General features: G+C 40.9%; 1 protein-coding gene across 1 annotated transcript in view; it reads left to right on the forward strand.

Annotated features, from left to right (window-relative positions):
- Positions 1-399: 399 nt before the first annotated feature.
- The window catches only part of LOC127578388 (carboxypeptidase M-like), a 49,125-nt gene continuing 30,591 nt past the window's right edge, over positions 400-18,933 (forward strand). Inside the window, exons 1-3 of the mRNA XM_052030360.1 lie at positions 400-488; positions 665-845; positions 16,830-16,927. Of these exons, the coding sequence (XP_051886320.1) occupies positions 680-845; positions 16,830-16,927 (264 nt within the window). The 5' untranslated portion in view covers positions 400-488; positions 665-679. The remainder of the gene's footprint in view (positions 489-664; positions 846-16,829; positions 16,928-18,933) is intronic.

Consider the following 18,933-nt stretch of genomic DNA (forward strand, 5'->3'; position numbering starts at 1 on the left):
CTTTATTTCAAGGAGTCTTTGAGCACATCCTAGAATCATTTCTTCTGCCTGCTGGTAATCTCTTCAGAGTCAGGAAAAGTGTGTCTGTTTCTGGAGTCTGTTGTCCATCGTTCTGATTCAGATTCATATGAACTGCCTGCCCATTAAAACCATCTGAGTGTAATCACAGTGGCACTGATGTTGTTTTCCACTAATTACACTGTTAATAGCGATCTCACGGCAAAACTGACGTCTTATCTCTGGAATATGTGTTGGGAGGTTAGGGCGAGGAGATTGTTCTTGTTTGTGAATTAATTTTCGTCCGGTTTATTGCTAATCGATGAGTTAAGAACGTATGTATGGCGGGTTTAGCTGTCAATTAAACCAGCTGGACGCTGGTTGGTGAATCGCAGCTGTGTAGTTTGGCTTTTTAATTCATGCCACTAATGTGCAGATGCTAGTACTGCTTGTTGGATGCTTGCTTTAGGCGCTTAAAGAAGGGAGAGCAGGTGGGGAACACTTCTGCTAGTTATCTTTTAGAGGACTTCGCTGTTTTAACAAGAAGATAATGCTTAAAGATAAATTATAAAAATAGTACAAGAAATGTTAATCTTGTTAAGTAACTCGGGAGAACGGAAGTTTGGAGAAAGGGCTGATACTACAATTTATGTTTCTAAACTTTCAGAAAACCTTTTGAACGATGCTCCCAGGAATAAGGCTTCTGTGGATTTGGGCGATGATTCCTTATGCGATCAGTCTGGAATTCAAATACCACAATGCGAAAGATCTGGAATCGTTTTTACATAGGATCAACACAAACTATCCGTCAATTACACACTTGTATAGCATTGGCAAATCTGTCGAAGGTAGGTGTGTGACTGCCTTGTATGAAAGAATGCATTATCCGCGCATGAAATCCCTATTCGCTGTATTTGTGTCTCAGTTTTACAAAAACACTAATACTGTGAAATATACTCAGTTAAGCAATGTCCGTAAAACTTTGCTTAATAATACTGTGTAATGCACATCTATGTAAGGTTAGTTCTCATGTCAACTGGTCGCAGAGAAAATCATAACAACCCGCACTGTCCCACTTAAGAGCCTGTAACTTGGTATCTAATCTCTGATTCCTGCACACGTTCAGTTGAATACATTGTATAAAAATGTTTTTTTTGATTTGTAGAGTGTTATAAATCGATCTGTTTATATTTGTCGCTTAAACTTAAGAGCTTGTATTCTGTGGGTTCATTTCACTCCAGAGACTTGAGCACAAAAAGTTCGGTCGATGCCCTCCCTGGGTTTAGGTGCAGCAATGATCACTCTTAAGAAACAAGGCATCATCCAGGAACAAACAGCCCCCTAACAGCACACCATGCACCCCTTGCACTTCCACCAGCATCGTGGCGCAAGAGTGCGAGGTAATTCTTCCAGTCACGCACAATGCAAAAAAAAAACTTCCTCCTTCATTATTAATTTCGAGGTAGTCCCAAATAACAATAGTACAGGAGTTCCTTCACCACAAGGACAAGTGATTCAACAAAGGGCTCGCCAACACGTTCTGAGAGGGCCATTAAATGCTGACCTTCCCGGCAACTCCCATGTCCCGTGTATCAATTTAAAAATGGCTCTCATGTGATAGAGGATATTAGAGGTCTTCCTTTCAGAGGAGATTTAAACTGAGACCTACTCTATTTCCTGTGGCACTATTTAAAAGAAAAGCAAGCAGTTGTCCTTAAGAGTCCTCTCAATATTTGTCCCTCAATCAGCATTACTGGCACAGATTATCTCTGCAATCCCGTCAATTGACATATGACATGCGATTGCCATAATTTGCATGATTGTATATTATTAATATGCAGTGGGACCAGTGTATGCCTTGAAGTTTGTGCTTGCTACTGAGTTACTAAAGATCCAAGCTACCATGTCTGTTGCCAGCTAAGCAGATGGTGAAGATTTACACAAGATTGCTTGGTCCTCCTTAAGGAAGCAACGTTATTAAGACCCTCAGCTGCTCCTGCCTTCTGGCATCAGGCACAATAGAGTATAGGACTCTTGCAGCCATCACACACTGAAGAATTTCCAGTTCTGTATTGTTGACCATGCTGGACACTGTCAGCGATGCAGTGAGGTGTCAGCTGGATAATGAGTGTGAATTCTGGAGTAGTTCTTGTGAATTTTCAATTTTTGCAACTCCAAGGTAAGAGCAGCACAGTGGCTCAGTTCCCTCACATCCCCAGCAACCCAGGTCGATTCTGAGGCGGGGTATCCACCTGAAATGTCAACAATTCCTTTCCTCCCAAAGATGCTGCTCGACCAGCAGATTGTTTGTTGCTCCAGGTTGACTTCTGACTGTGTAGTGTTTGTATGTTCTCTCCAGAACCATGTGGGTTTCCCCCAGGATGCTCTGGTTTTGTCCTACATCCCAAAGACCTGCTGGTTGCTAGGTAATTGGCTACCATTGTGTAGGTAGCTGGTCAGAGAAATGGGGAGCGTTGATGGGCACATGTGGGAGAAAGGTTTGCAAGGAAGTAAGTGGAGGAATGGGACTGATGGATTACTATAGGAGCCAGCATTGACTCGATGGGCCAAATGGCCCCCTTCTTTGTCATGTAGTAAATATGGCTAGCATTCTTGTATTCTTTGCTGATATGAATTATTAACGGAAAGGAGGTTTAACTTTGCTGTACCATATTAAATATTCTGGAATTGCTAACCAATCATTTATCTTCACTTTGTTTGATATGATACTTTTGTAATTAAATCTTCTTTGATATCAGGATATACTCCGTACATTGAAAATCCAAAACTTCCAGTTCTATCAGTGCCATTCACTAATACTGGTTACCTTTGAGCCCACGTATGTGCCAAGACTCAAAGAGCATAATTAAGAACTATTGTTAAAAGTTTATTGAAACCAGGTAACATTACTACTGATGTAAGGTAAAATACTACAAAAATATAAAGCATAGCAAAAAAGAACTACAAAAGAATTGTATGATAAGGTTGTTATAAAGTACTGCATACACCTGCAGCTTTTGTGCTCCAACAGACTTGCACAGCTTTTAATGCAACTCACTGCAACTTCACCCCCATACAATTGGCTCTAATTCTGGCCACAACTCACCTGGATGTTGGACCCTGTCTGTACAGATTGATTAGACCTGTCTGTAATTCTTTTTACTAACTACTCAGGTTTGTCCCCAAACCCCGACCCACTTTATAATTTGAAAGAATCATGTCTTTAACAACTGATTGTTGCAAACCCTCTCCCTTTCTAATGGTCCCTTCCATGCCCAGTAATTCCTTATAAGGCAATACACCCTAACCCATTAGTACAGTTTGTCCTCTGTTTTCACTGCCTGTGGTAGCCAGAGAATTGAGATTATCAACACTTGGGATAACTTATTCCAATGCTGAAGACATCCTGTAGGCAATCAGGCTGTGGAGAAAACAAATGCATAAATTGTCCTTGGGTAAATCTTGTTTGTGAACGGAAAACACTTTTCCTCATAGCTTCTTCAATCACAGCCCGTGTATTTTTTTCAAAAGTTGCTTTAAACAATATGTGGTCCCTCATAGATTGGCGGATGGGGATGTTTGGTCTATTGTTGGTCAATCGGGAGTTAAACACATGTCCGCCTTCCTGAAGGCAAAATGTTATCGACCTGAAACACTAATTCTGTTTCTTCCTCCACATAGGCTGCACCTTTGGTTATGTCAATATATCCATTACTTGCACTATCTAGACGATCAGATTAATGAGTGTGGGGAGAAAAAAATAGGTGCACTTATTTATTCCAAGTGTGGGCCATTGTGTCAGCATGAATAATAGCAGGTGGAAATGTCTATCTTTTCAATCGATTTATGCTGCCCTCTGATATCAAACTCGGTATTCTCATTCACAGAAACAGAGAATAGGAGCAGGAGCCAGCCATTGAAATTCAATTCCATTTTCTTACGCAAGAATCCTTTCTCTGTCCACAAAACTGTAAAACTCCTTGGTCACATTGAACTTCATTATCACTTGTATTCTGAAATGCAATGTGGCTTCTGTTTCTTGTTAGTCAATAGACCCATCCTGACAGGGAAAGTATATGCTGTGGAAAATCAATGCAGATTAGTACACCACATGTAAATGAAACCAGCTTCTTCATATTAAGAAGATTAGCAGTCAAGCCCAGAATTTCTATGGCAGATCTTTTAGCTCAGTGCCATTTTCCCATCGCAACACCATATATCTTGATTCCCTTAATATCCAAAAGTCTTTCTCTGACTCAACTACACACAGTGACTGAACCTCCACAAAACCCTTTTGGTGCATCTATGAAGCATTCATAAAAATTGGTGCTGTTCGACCAGGAAGGTGCTCGGGAAGCTAAATGGACTGAGAACAGATAAGTCTCCTGGACCGGATGAAGTGCACCCTCGGGTTCTGAAGGAAGTGGCTTTAGAGATTGTGGAGGCATTGGTGATGATTTTCCAGGCATCGATGGACTCTTGCATGATTCTGGAGGACTGGAAGGTCACAAATGTAGTTCCGCTGTTTCAGAAAGGTGGGAGGCAGCATAAAGGAAATTACAGACCTATTAGTCTGACATCGGTGGTTGAAAAATTATTGGAGTCAATCCTCCAGGACGAGGTTATGGAATACCTAGAGGTGCATGACAAGATGGGTCCAAGCCAGCATGGTTTCATGAATGGAAGATCACGATGAGCATTTGTCAGCTCTTGGACTGTAACCACTGGAGTACAGAAGAATGAGAGGGAACCTCATAGAAACATTTAGAATGTTGAAAGGACTGGCCAGAGTAGATGTGGCTAAGCTGTTTCCCTTGGTGGGTGAGTCCAGGACTAGAGGGCACAGTCTTAGAATTAGAGGGTACCCATTTAGAACAGAAATGAGGAGAAATTCTTTAGCCATAGGGTTGTAGATTTGTGGAATTTGTTGCCATATACAGCTGTGGAGGTCCAATCATTGGGGGTGCTTAACGAAGAGATTGATAGGTATCTAATTAGTCAAGTTATCAAGGGGTATGGGGAAAAGGCTGGAAACTGGGGCTAAATGGGAATAGTTCAGCTCATGGCGAGGTAGCGGAGCAGACTCGATGGGCTGAATGGCCTACTTCTGCTCCTTTGTCTTGTGATCTTGTCTTGTGACATGCCAAATCTGTTTAGCCTCCTGAGCAAGTAGAAATTCTTGTGAACTTTCTTGGCCATGGCATCTATGTGGTTGGATCAGGACAGTCTATCAGTGTTGTTCACTCCTAGGAACTTGAACCTCTCAACCCTCTCAACCTCCGCACTCCTGATATAGACAGGAGCATGTCCACTGCCCCCCCTTCCTGAACTCGATGACCAGCTCTTTAATCTACCTCTGTTTACAGTGGGTGGGGATTGAACTACTGTTGGTTATGCAAGGGTCTGAGCCATGAATTCAATCACAAACCAGAATTTCTTGCTCTATTGATCTACTGTAACTTGAATTGAGAGATTAAAATAGTTTACCATAATTGGCTGATACTATAACCTCCAATTCCCACATCCCCAAAATTATTACTTTAACCCTAAGTACTTAATGCCCTCTCAGTGGTCAATCCAGTGATGTACATTATGTGGTGAATGGCCAGATTATCCCTTACCAACTATAGTCTCTGCCTTTGTGATCAACCTGCTGATGTCATCTGCTGACTGGCTAGGTTACCCCTTCCTTACTGCAGTCTGCATAGCTGAGGAGCTGTCCTTTTCAGACCAGTTCTTACCATCATTATCACCGGTCTTCACAGCCGCTTTTTGTTCTCCCCTCTCCTTTATATGAGCTTGCAGCTGATGTTTGGCACTTCCCTTTAGTCACAGGCTGCTTGTCAGGTCTCCAGACCACTTGGCCTTGAGTATGCAAGAATTCAACTTGAACTATGTTATTTTGTCTATGTCTGCATTATGTCTAAGATCTACAGCTACATTACACTGCATGTTCTAAGATATGTTGGGTGACTGTGCAGGTCTTTCTGCACACAACCTTCTTTATCCTTCTTTATATTAATCAAGTTGTTCAATTTGGTGAACCTGTCCTGATATAGGGCCTTGACCTGAAACATTGACTATCTCTTTGCCTTCACAGACGCTGATTGACCTACTGAGTTCCTCCAGCAGTTTGTCTTCTGTTAGTCCCTTGTCATTTCAGACCAGTCTCTTTATTCAAGAAAGATCATTCTGTTTAAATGTTGTGGTAAGGGAAAAGACTGAGTTTACAAATTCAGACATGAGGGAACTGTACTTTTTATTTGGGTGTTGACTTGTAAAACTTATTGACAGTCAGGCCACAATGATTTGGGGGAAGAAACTAAACTTTAGCTCCTTGAACATTTCCTTCAGCTTTTTTTTTGAGCTGTTACAAAGCCCCTTGGTTCTATACACAATGCTGGGATATTAAGTTCGGTCACTTTATATGTGCCAGCCACAAAATCTCATTATAACATAAAACTGCCTTGTCCTTGTTATTGACTTTGCAATCTCTTCACTTTCCTTGTAAAAGTCCAATGGTTTATTTTGTATTCCTTATTCAAGCGCCCAGTATCTAAAGGATGGGGGAAATGTATTTGTGTTACCAGTGCTGAAGTGTCTCAGCAGTGGTGTTTTTACAATTTCTTTCATCGGGGCTTTCTCTTTTGTACTTCCATACTGTTTAGTTTATGCAGTTATTGTATCAGGATACAACGTGGGTGAAACATCAGTTCGCATTCCAGGTTTGGTATGACTGATCATGCACTATGTTGTCATCCACTTGAGTAAGCTCTGCAGTAACAACTTGTGCATCCAGGATTTCACTGGGTTTTCTGAAGTTTGAGACAAAGTAGTTTTTAATTTGGCCATTTATCTTGTGATTTCTCGCTTGCAAGATAAGATAAAATAAGATTTCTTTATTAGTCATATGTACATCAAAACACACAGCTCGTGAATTATTTTTACACTATTTACAAAATGCCTTTGTAACACAGTCAGATGATTGCTGAATCCAGCTCTAATTACTCCTCACTTTGTTTGATACTTGCAATGTATTTTGTTAGTAACACTAACCATCATGACACTTGGTTTGGGACAATTTTTTTTCCAGTGTAGGTTTGTGGAAACACAGTGTGTAACTCAAACAACATTGCATTGACTTCTCTGAAGTTAACAGAATTGGATGCTGCATGGATGCATTGCCATGGCAACTCAAGTCATTTTCTACTTCATGCAGTATATAAAAGCAAATGAAATCTGTGCATATAATTTTAAATTGGCAGTGATCATGGGGAAAGGTTTGTTAATGTGCTGTGAAATTGATTGCATTTTGCACAATGTGAAATGACTGCTCCCTGTGAGAGATGGACAAGCAATGACCCCAAAAGGCTGAACAGACAAGTTGTGTTTGAGAACATGTTAGTAGGGACCGCAACCAGTTCCTTTACAGATTGATCAAATTAATCATAAACAGTGATAACAACATAGAATGGGGGAATATGATCAATTTTAGTCCAGATGGAATTTTCTATCTCTTCTCGTTGCTATCAAACCTTATTTCTATAGGCACATCACTTCACAAAGGCACAGCGTACAAAAGCCACATCCTTGTGAGGTCTAATTGCTGCATTAATTCCAGAGGCCCAGTGGCCATAATGGGCCTTGCTAGTGCCAGGATGGATACAGCCCTAAGAGAAGAAAACTGGATCAGGAACAATCAAGATCTGCACTTCCAAAATTGTAGTGCAAAGTATACCTTCACAGTATGTAGAAACTCATCCCAGGTTTGCAGTATAAACGTGCAACATGATGGTGAGAGCACATTGTATTATGATTCAGAAATAGTGGTACTGAATTTTGGAATTGGGTTGCAGCGTACTGTCACTACCATGTAGCATGTAAATTGCTGCCAATAATGGGTGAACTTCCGTGCAAAGCCATTGCAGTGGGTTTGCAAAATGTCTGGAAGTTCCCTGCAGTGCTTGCTGCCTATTAATGGAGGAGATTTGCAATCATTCTCCAGCTGGTTCAAGTTGACGAACGTGGAAGGAAACCAGGAAGAGGAACCAATAATGGGACATTATTCCTTGGCAATTATCACTCTCTTCTAGATCATTAACTCAACCTCAGAGGATAAAACCTGAGGTTTATTTGTTTTAAGTCAGTTAAGGGATTTAAAAAAATGCTAGGGAATGTAGGATATCACATTTTACATTTGTTTATTGTGCTTTCTTTGACCCCCTACTGGATAGCTTTTGAAATATATAAAGTGGTGCCAGCAATATCGAGGTCAAGACTGGGGTTTGAACCACTAATATAAGGAAGACAGATTTATCCAGAAATCAGCATTAGCTTAAGGATGTCTGCAGTCTTGGCCTTTTGCACTTTCTATTGAGAGTGATATAGAGATCCTGAAGAGCAGGGATGAACAGGTAGACCAGGCCTCATCAATCACTCCCCCAGCACCCTCTTATCAGAGTTGCCAAACCTGAGTCCCAATCCTGCAAGAAAAGAAACTTCCCATTCCTTGTGCCCACCACTATAACAATGTCCAAATTCCTCAACTACAGGCTGGAAACTTCACAATGGTCCTCCTCTCAGTATATATAATGTTAAGACTCTTGTGTTCCTGGATAGCATAACTTTCCACTGTCCATCTACTGAAATGTTTGAAATCCTTATGCAACGTGGCACTCTTTGATTTGGGCCACCAAAGGATCTGGTACTTGTGCTTTGCCATGAGGAGTGCCGTGGATATTCATTTGGTTTTATAATAAAAATGCTTGAACTAACTCAGACTTCACTCTTTTTGTAAAAATATTGTAATCTCTGATGCTCAGGTCTACTCTGATCTTGTTTTATAAACTTCATCTGAGTTTAGGTGTAATTCTGAATCATTATACATTCTAAGAAGCAGGTTGCTTCATTCAGTATTTTGTGTTGACCAAAACAGCAGTAAGTCACAATGACAAACTGATCTAATCCTAATCAAGTCAAAAACATTGACTCAAAATGGGTTATTGACAACAGTAACCAATAAATTAAATATACTGAAGGGAGAGAGGCTGGTACCACTATTTTGTACTTTTCTCTGGCCAACAATTTACAAGTAAACATAAAACATGCATAAAATATTAACTATTTGTGCATGATAATTATGATTCTTACTCTTTTTGAATTGCCTAGGCTGTACCAGAAGTCCACAGAACCACTTGTAGATCCTTCATCACTAACCTAATTAGCTTAAACTTTGATGATTGACTTGGTTTTGCTGCCAGTTTTACTTTTTCTGATAACTTGGGCTCCTGTTGATGGGTTCAAGATCAATGACCTCAGAAGGCATCATTTATACTCCTCTCTGAACCTTATCAGTATTTCCAGACCATCCTTGGAACTGATCTTGTAGACTGGCTCCTTTCAACCAAGTGGAAAAACTGAGAAGCAATTTCCCTGTTAAACACTAGAAGTGTACAGCTTTGAGGCTTCCAAGAGTAAATAATTTTTGCTAGAGGTCAATAGAATATTTTTGTCTGCTGCAGTAGAGAGAAAATATAATGTTTATATTTTGTAATACTTTTAAAATCATATCTGCCTTTCCTTAACCACTGTATATTTTCACAGCTTGTTATTAGCAATATTGATTTTTTTAGCAATGTTGGGTACAGAAAATATTGTTGCATTTTTTTTAATAAACAAATCAAAGCAATTTGTCTTGCAATTTTTTTTATATATGGAGTTCCTTCCAATGAGAAGGATTCTATGCTTTCCTGGGAAATGTTCACCATTCCTGCCAATTATCAGAACTAATCTGCAAGTAGTTATTAGCTGTTGTCTATCCTCAAGTGTGGAGTAACACTCTTGACTTCCTTTCATGAACCACCACATTTATCTGCTGTTCACCCATGCTTTGGATCTCAGTACCTTGTTTGCCAACACTGCTTTGTTTAGATGCGGATATTGAAGCAAAAGTAGTTCACCCTGAATGGACTTGGGTGGAGCATGATAATCAGTGCAGGAAGGTGGGGAAATGACCTGCGCACATCCAACTTTGCAAAATAGCCTGATTAACTGATTGAATGAAGATTGCTGCCAGTGGAAGTGTTAATAATCCATCTGCGGTAGAGAGGTAAGAGGCACCAACTCAATATCTCTTTAAAGGGAGAGATATAAAGAACCTGCCCTGGCCAAATCTCTGCCAGGTATTTGAGTACAAATAGTGACTATGTTCTAAGTCCAAGGGGAATGGAAGGCACATTTCCCAGTCTGCTCAAGGTGCCAGGACTATGGAAGATCTCTGGAAATTGGAACAAATTATATCCTGACTACCTTGATTTGAAGCTATGACAAAGCCCCTAATATCAGGAGGATGTATTGATACTCTAACATCCCCTGATTGCCACAGAAGCAAGGTGAGAGGATTTAAAAGGCATGGTTAATTAGGGACAGAATAATTTGGGAATTACCACTGGGATCTCCTTGGCTCTTAGGTTTTCGGAATGAATTGAAGAATGCGAGGAGACAGCCCCTTAACGAGCCATGGTAAAGTTAGAAGAGGGTAACAATTATAAAACAAATCATTTTTACTTAACTTGTTTACTTACTAGGACATGGAAGAAGGTTATTCAGCCATCAATTTCATGTCAGCTCCCAGAAGATCATCGCCATTAATTCCATTGCCCTACTTATTTCCCCGTACTTTGGTTGAGGCCACACTTGGATTGTGTGCAATTCTGGTCGCCCCATTACGGGAAGGATGTGGAGGCTTTAGAAAAGGTGTAGAAGAGGTTTACCGATGCTGTCTGGATTAGAGGGTTTGAACTATAACGAGAGGTTAGACAAACTTGGGTTGTTTTCTCTGGAGTGTTGGAGGCTGGGGGTGGGGGGGGGGAGGAGGAGACCTGATTAGGAATTTATAAAATTATGAGAGGCATGGATAAGGTAGACAGTCAGAATCTTTTTCCCAGGGTAGAAATGTCAAATACTAGAGGACATGCATTTAAGATGAGAGGGGGAAAGTTTAAAGGAGATGTGTGGGGCAAGCTTTTTACGGAGGTGGGTGCCTGGAACAGGCTGCCAGGGGTAGTGGTGGAGGTAGATACAATAGTGGTGTTTAAAAGGCTATTAGATATACGTGTGAATATTCGGGGAGTGGAGGGATATGGTTCATCTTCAGGCAGAAGGAATTTTGTTTAATTCGGTATTGTGTTTGGCCCAGACATTGTGGGCTGAAGGGCCTGTTCCTGTGCTGTACTGTTCTAAGTCTTGCTCTTCAGTATATTCCCTCTCACATTCCCATCAATTCCCTTTTGATTTTTGGCCACTTACCCACACTAATGGTGATATACAGTTGCCAAATAACCTGCCGGCACATTTTTTTGCAAGCCAGTGGAAACTCGCACAGCCATAGGGAGAATACAAACTCCACACACTCAGCACCCAAGGTCAAGACTGAACCCGTGTACTTGGAGGAGGCAGCACCAACTGCTTTGCCACTGTGCCGCCCTGCACAATCCGTGTAGACTGAATCCGAGGTCAGCGCAGAACCCAGACTGCTCTATCTTCACCATTAGACTGAAAAATGGGAACGTGAGAGGAGCAGAAAAAAAAATGCCACCAAATTCATCTCTTGATAATGCTAAACATGCTATATAATAGTTGTAACCTGCCTCTGAAATACATTCCATTGAAGTCAATGAACTTCATAACTTGTTTTGGAAGTATGGTCATTAATTTGAACAACCAACTGCTACATAGCAAGATTCCAAACAAATTATTGGGAGACTTGACCTGGCCATGGATATCAACTATTCTCTGAAATCTCTGACAAATTGTCAGTCTTCACACGAACAGAGAGTGAATGTAAAGCTTTTGAACCATGGGTGTGGGATAGAGAAGTCTGATTTATGTCCTTGTTTACTCTGTAAATGCAAATAGTTCCAAATGGAGTCAATGACTAACAAATACTGTAAATTGCTGATGTTTTTCCCTCTTCACAAACTCCATCCTTAGGCTACTGAGCCTAATTAAAGCATCCCCAATGCCATACTGACTGACTTTGCAAATTCAGCATGAATTTCAGTTGGAATAACAACTGAATTGTCCACTGGATAAATTATTGAACCAATGTAGAAGCTGGTGTTGCCTCTGATTGAATATAGCAGGGGGACTGCCATGTGTAGAAAAATCCTGCAGATGCTGGAAGTCTGAAATTGAGACAGAAAACGCTGGTGGCACTCAGCAGGTCAGGTAGCGGCTGTGGAGAGAGAAACAGAGTTGATGTTTCAGGTCAATGACCTTTTGTCACCTGAACTGGGGAGAAAACAGGGATAAAGAAGCTTTGAGATGCAGCGACAGAGGGGAGGGAGGAAAGAGCCCGAGGGAAGGTCTGGGATGGGGTGGAAGGAAGGAGAGATTCAGTGCCGTAAGGACGATGGTGCAGGACAAGGGGAGATGGTCCTGCATTCAAGAAAATCAAAGATTAGTCCAGAAGAAATGCACACAAAATGCTGCAGGAACTCAGCAGGTCAGGCAGCATCTATGGAGGGAAATAAACAGTTGACGTTTCGGGTCAAGACCCTTCATCAGGACTGGAAAGGAAGAGGGCAGAAGCCAGAATAAGAAGGTTGGGGGGGGGGAGGAGCACAAGCTGGCAGATGAGAGGGGGAAGGAGGTGAGGGAGGTAGGAGGGGATGAAAGGGAGTGATGTAAGAAGCTGATAGGTGACAGGCAAAGAGCTGAAAAAGGAATTTGGTAGGAGACAGCAGCGGACCATGGAAAAAGGGAAGGAGGTGGGGAATAGATGGGCAGGCCATGAGGGTGGGGGAGGGGAAAGAAAAGGGGTGAGGGGGCCACAGGAATGAGGGAAGGGGAGAGGTTAACAGAAGTTAGAGAAATTGAGGTTGCAGACTACCAAGGTGGAATATGAGGTGTTGACCCACTCGTCCATTCATCCCTCCACATTGATGACCCTCCTGGCACTTATCCCTGCAACCATGCAAAGTGCTACACCTCCCTCACCACCGTTCGGGGCCCTAGACAGTCCTTCCAGGTGAGGCAGCGCTTCACCTGTGAGTCCGAGGGTGTCATTCATTGCATCTGGTGTTCCCGGAGCGGCCTCCTGTACATGAGTGAGACCCAATGTAGATTGGGTGACCGCTTCAGTGAGCACCTTTGCTCTGACTGCCGCAACAGCCAGGACCTCCCAGTGGCCACCCACTTCAATTCCACATCCCACTCCCATACCGACATTTCTATCTATGGCCTCCTCTACTGCCACATTGAGGCCAGACACAGGTTGGACAGACAACACTTCATATTCCGCCTTGGTAGTCTCCAACCCGACAGACTCAACATCAATTTCTATAACTTCTCTGTGTGTTGCTCCAGCATTGCAGAATCTCTTGTGTCTCCATTCATCCAGAAGAGATGTAAATCTGAACTGTGATCTGAAATTATTGAACCCAGTGTTGTTCAGAGCAAGTGATGTTAGTCACATGACCTGCAGTCATGACCTGTATATCTCATTGATGGGAAGATGGGTAGGTGTAACTTACAGGTGAGGATGTGAATACTTGAGACTCTTAAAGAATGTTATTGTGAGAGCAACAGAAATCTTCACCACTGTTGCATTGATTGCAGTGAGATTTCTGGGTCTGTTCTCTGCAGCAACAATTGCATCTGACTTTGCAGTGATTCCTTCTGCAGTTCAGCTGAAAAGCAAGAGGGGACCAAATGGTTCCCATTAAGTTGCTGCACATTTCTTTCCAGCTGCATAGCCAGGGGCCCAAGCATAGGCAGAACATATGGTGATCATTAACTGATTCATGCAAACAGGCCTGGATCAGTATTGACATTGCACTTCCATATGGCGTGCCAACACAAAAAGATTGGCCCATGAGTTGCTTCCCAAACTTCCCTTCTGGTAATGGACATCAAACAGTACTTTTCATATCTATCATTCTCAATCTTTTCAACGTCCAGCTGCATTTGTATTCCTTGAAGCCAAATGAACTAATTGCAGCTGTTTTTCTATTGAACTATGTGTTTGTGTCCTCTAATCCCTGAGTTTAGGAGGGTTAGGCTAGACAGGTTGGAGTCCACAGGGAAAACCATATGGGAGAAGTGTACACTAAGAAGCCCACATATAACAAGACCTATTTGTAAGGAGGACGATGTCCTGGACTATCCACAGTGGGCCAATTAAGGTCGACTTCCATTAACTAATGCTGAAGCAGACCCTACTCAGAGAGTTTAGGGCTGCTTCAGTATGAATGGCTATGCTCTTCGTGAGACTTGTATGTGCATAAAAACTTTGCACGAGTGACATCAAAACATTTGTATTGTGTTTGATGCGTGGCGGCCTCCATGCATCTGACATACATCTGGAAAGAAGAGACAGCCCAAGTCTGTGGAAGTGTGCTTCACCTGACAAAATGTGATTTGGGTAAAATTAATCTGTGTTGCACGTAAAAGGCTTCGTACTATGCCTGAGAGTTCCTGAACCATCTGCATTTATTTTCCCTGCACCTCTTGTCATATTCATCTGCAGCACTGTGTGCAACATTGGTCTCTTGATTTAAGGAAGGATGTTAATTTCCTGGGAGCAGTTCAGAGTCACTAGACTAATACTTGGGATGGGTGGGTGCTCTTGTGTGGAAAGGTTGGATAGGGAAACTTGTATCCCCTTTAGAATAGTGACGAGGGCATTATTTGAAACATAAGATCCTGACGATTTTTATCAGGTTGGATGTGGGGAGGATGTTTCCTCTTGTGGGAGAATCTAGAACCAGGGGTCACTTTTAAGATATGGGGTTGCCTATTTCAGGTACACGCATGTTTTTATTTGAGGGTCCTAAATCTTTGGAACTCTTTTTTGTTTCCTCAAAGGGTGGAGTAAGCAGAATCTTGAATATTTTTAAGGCAGAGGTGGATAAGCAAAAGGGCCAAAGATTACCATGGATAGACTGGAAGGTGGTGCTGAGATTACAGTCAGGTTGTACGTGATCTTATTGCGTGGCAGATCAGGCTTCGAGGGTGAGAGTCCTATTCCTGCAGCTAATTTCAAAGGCCGTTCTCTCTTCTCTCCACTTCCATTGGGTAGAAAATACAGTAGCCTGAAGGCACGTACCACCAGACTTAAGGACAGCTTCTACCCCACTGTGATAAGACTATTGAACGGTTCCCTTATACAATGAGATGGACTATGACCTCACGATCTACCTTGTTGTGACCTTGCACCTTATTGCACTGCACTTTCTCTTTACTCTGCATTGTTATTGTTTTTACCTGTACTACCTCAATGCACTCTACACCGTGCAGTTACATTGAGTTGATACAATGAATTGACCTGTATGATCAGTTTGTAAGACAAGTTGTTCACTGTACCTTGGTACAAGTGACAATAATATACCAATACCATATTTTCATGTTATTCACATTAGCAAGCATCTACACAAGAATAACTCAAATTGAATGGCTCTGGATGAAAGGGACTTTAGTTGTGTTGTGTGGATAGATTGGAGAAATTGGGTTTGTGGTTCTTGAAACAGAAGGTGATGAGAGTGGACCTGACAGAGGTATTTAAAATCATGACGGGTTTACACTGTTTTTTAGAGCTTAACTATGGGGTTAAGAGGAGGAGCACATAGAATGAAGGCAAAGTAATGCAGGGCTATAGGAGAGGGTGGGACTAGTTGGATTGCTCGAGCAACGTGGGCTTCTTCCCAATCCCAAGGAAATGCAGGTAAGTTAATTGGTCACTGTAAGTTACCTCTTAGAACGTAGAACAGTACAGCACAGGAACAGTCCCTTCAGCCCACAATGTCTGTGCCGACTATGATATTAAACACAATTAATCCCATCTGCCTGCACGTAATCCATACTCCTTCATTCCTTGCCTGTTCATGCGTCTATATGAATGCCTTTTAAACACCACTATCTTATCTGCCACCACCATCATCCCTGGCAGCCCATTCCAGGCACCTATACCCTCTGCAAATACAAAAAAATCCACGTAAATCTCCCTTAAACTTTCCCCCGTTCACCCTAAAGCTATGCCCTCTAGTATTTGACATGTCCACCCTAGAAGGAGACTCTATCTATGCCTCTCATAATTTTATAAACCTCCATCAGGTTTCCCCTCAGCCTCTGACGCTCTAGGGAAATCAATCCAAGTCTGTCCAACCTCTCCATTGGTAAAAGAATCAAATAGGACTTGATGAGCTGGTGAGAGAATAAGTTGCAGGGAAATAAGAAAAACAAATTGAATAGGATTGCCTGGTTGGGAGCTAACTTGACATTGATGGGCCAAGTTGCCTACTTAGTTATAAGTAAGAAAGAAAGGGCTGGTACAGATGTAACCAAATGGCCTCCTACCATGCTGTAATCTTTATGTGATTCTGTGCATCATTTATGTCCATATACCATGACTAGAATTTGCCCTGTCATCTTTTGCTAAAGTCTGAAGAAGCCACTGATTGTATTTTGAATATCTGATCTTCTGTGAACTTGACATTTGCATTGCCTTAATTGATTTGGTGCAAATCAACACATGATGTAGGGAAGGTTGTTAAAATAGGTGAAAATCAAAAAGAGGACAGATACAAGAGATCTGAAATAAAAGCAGAAAATGCTGGAAAGACTCCACAGGTCAGGCATCTTCTGTTTTCACAATAAATTAGGCAGAGAGTTGAGGGGGTCATAGACAGGACAAATGTCCTGCTCTTGTGCTGTAAATTTCTGCAATTAAAGGAATGTGAATCACTATAATTTGTAATGGGAATCTGTCTTTATTCAAAAAAAAATTGTAAATTATCCAGTCAATGAAGAGTTTTTGTGTATTTCTGATATAGGTGTTGACCTTTGGGTTCTGGCAATTGGAAAACACCCACAGGAACATGTTGTAGGGATCCCAGAAGTGAAGTACATTGGTAATGTCCACGGTGATGAGGTAAGTTTTTCTTGTATACCTATGGTTTCTAATTTATTTCACGAGAGCATTTCTGTAAGATTAAGTTTATAACAAATTGGAAATAATGCTTTTGACAAAAATAAATCAAAGTTGTCAATGCATTTTCCAGCTAATATCAGAACAAATAGCCCAAACTGATTGGCAGCATAGAGTCCACATTTAATGTATCTAATTTTACCACATACAGACTCATTTGGGAAAGCAATTTAATTTGCTAATCTTCCATGAATTGTAGTAGTTTTAAGCCTTGGAGGAATACATGTATTCTAAGTTACTACCAAAGATTCTGATAAACTGTTTCCAGGGCAGTTCTGTGGAAATAATGTCAAAGCACTGCAAACATCTGGTACAAGATATTAGAGTGGAAACAGAGTCTATTCTTGCTTTAAACCATAAAGTGCCTTAATGAACTGCAGGATCATGGTATCTTCTGAGAGATTTGCCATTCAAATCATTGAAAACTATTAAGCTGCAGAATTTATCTAATATGAGCTAAACTCACTGGAAAGAATTAGGGCTCACCTGTTCACCTGTAACTAAAGCATGGGAAGTTTTAATTGCTCCTAAACAATCTCCATTGAAAATGATTATTGATAAGGATGGATGCTCATTTATTTGGACTTTAATTATTGTTGAAGATTTTTAAAAATAGGGTTCATTTTTCTAACTGAATCTCTTTCTCATAATATAGTCTTTCTATCCTGTTTTTTGCCTGATTGACATCAAATCGAATATCATAATTTGCACTTCATGATTCAGGTCTTTAAACATTTCTGCTCTTTTAAAAATTGCTCCAAAGTTGTTTGGATTACTGCCGTGAGGCCATAATTGTGTGAGTGGTTTAGGCGTAGGTGGTTAAGAATTGGGATTTGAAAAAATCTTTTGAATGGCAAAGTAATTAACTTTATAATGAAAATAGCCTTATTATCCTTTTGCTTCCGCTTCACAGGATGACAAAATAAACAGAGACAGCTAGTTAATCATTTAGAATTTAGTTTGAGGGCATAATGGGAGAGTTATTTCCTCCTTGGTTTAGCTTTGCTTCCATTCCTTAACTGGAAGACACTAAATATTGATCACTTTTCCTATGTGAAGTGTATAACTATAAATCATGATGGGTGTCTATCAGGTACATGGGATGAATGAGCACAATCTGTGCAATACATAGATGAATGTTATCATTGTTTCCTGTCTAAAACACCTTCTCTACAGTCAAGACTTCCTTTAGATGATTGATCACAAATTTCATCCCCAATTAAAGCACACCAGTGCCTCTGCCTTATGAGGCAAAGGAACTTCTGCATGTCCCCGATGACATTCATGATAAGGGTGTGTGAAACTTGAGCTTGGATGATTGTTAAAGGGTTGTCACTCCAAGTATGGTTCTACTTCTCCCTTTCCTCCTCAAATCTATTGTGTTAACTGAACTTTAATTTACTCCCTTTCTCACTAATCTTGTCCTGTAAACTGTTCATTTTCCTCATGTCCCTATGCAGAACCTTGCAACATTAGGTTAATTTGGGTTTAAATGGGCGGTGCGGACTCGTTGGGCCGGAAGGGCCTGTTACCAAGCTGTAAATAAAATTTAATAAAAAATAATTTTCTACATTTTCCATAAAAGTGCACATTGTTTTAGAAATTATTAATGTGGGTATACTCTGGTTTTCTCTCTTTATAACTATAAATTTTTGAGTCTAGCAGTTATTTTACAATTTGCACTATTAATGTAGAAAATGCTGCACTTGTTTCTCCTTATCCAAAATTTTGTACACTGAATTTGTAAGAGCAAGTATTTTATAGCTTCAAACCAAGAATATGTTTTGTGTTCAATGTTTGTCTTTTAAAAATAAAAGCTGCAAAGATTGTGTAGGTTATGTTAGTCTAATTTTAGCACTAACATCATAATGAGCAGATCCCACAAGGAAAGGCTGACACATTCTTATTTCCCATCAGTGATGACAGGATATAATATGACACATAAGGTG

The sequence above is a fragment of the Pristis pectinata genome, chromosome 15, assembly GCF_009764475.1.
Source record: "Pristis pectinata isolate sPriPec2 chromosome 15, sPriPec2.1.pri, whole genome shotgun sequence".
Lineage (NCBI taxonomy): Eukaryota > Metazoa > Chordata > Chondrichthyes > Rhinopristiformes > Pristidae > Pristis > Pristis pectinata.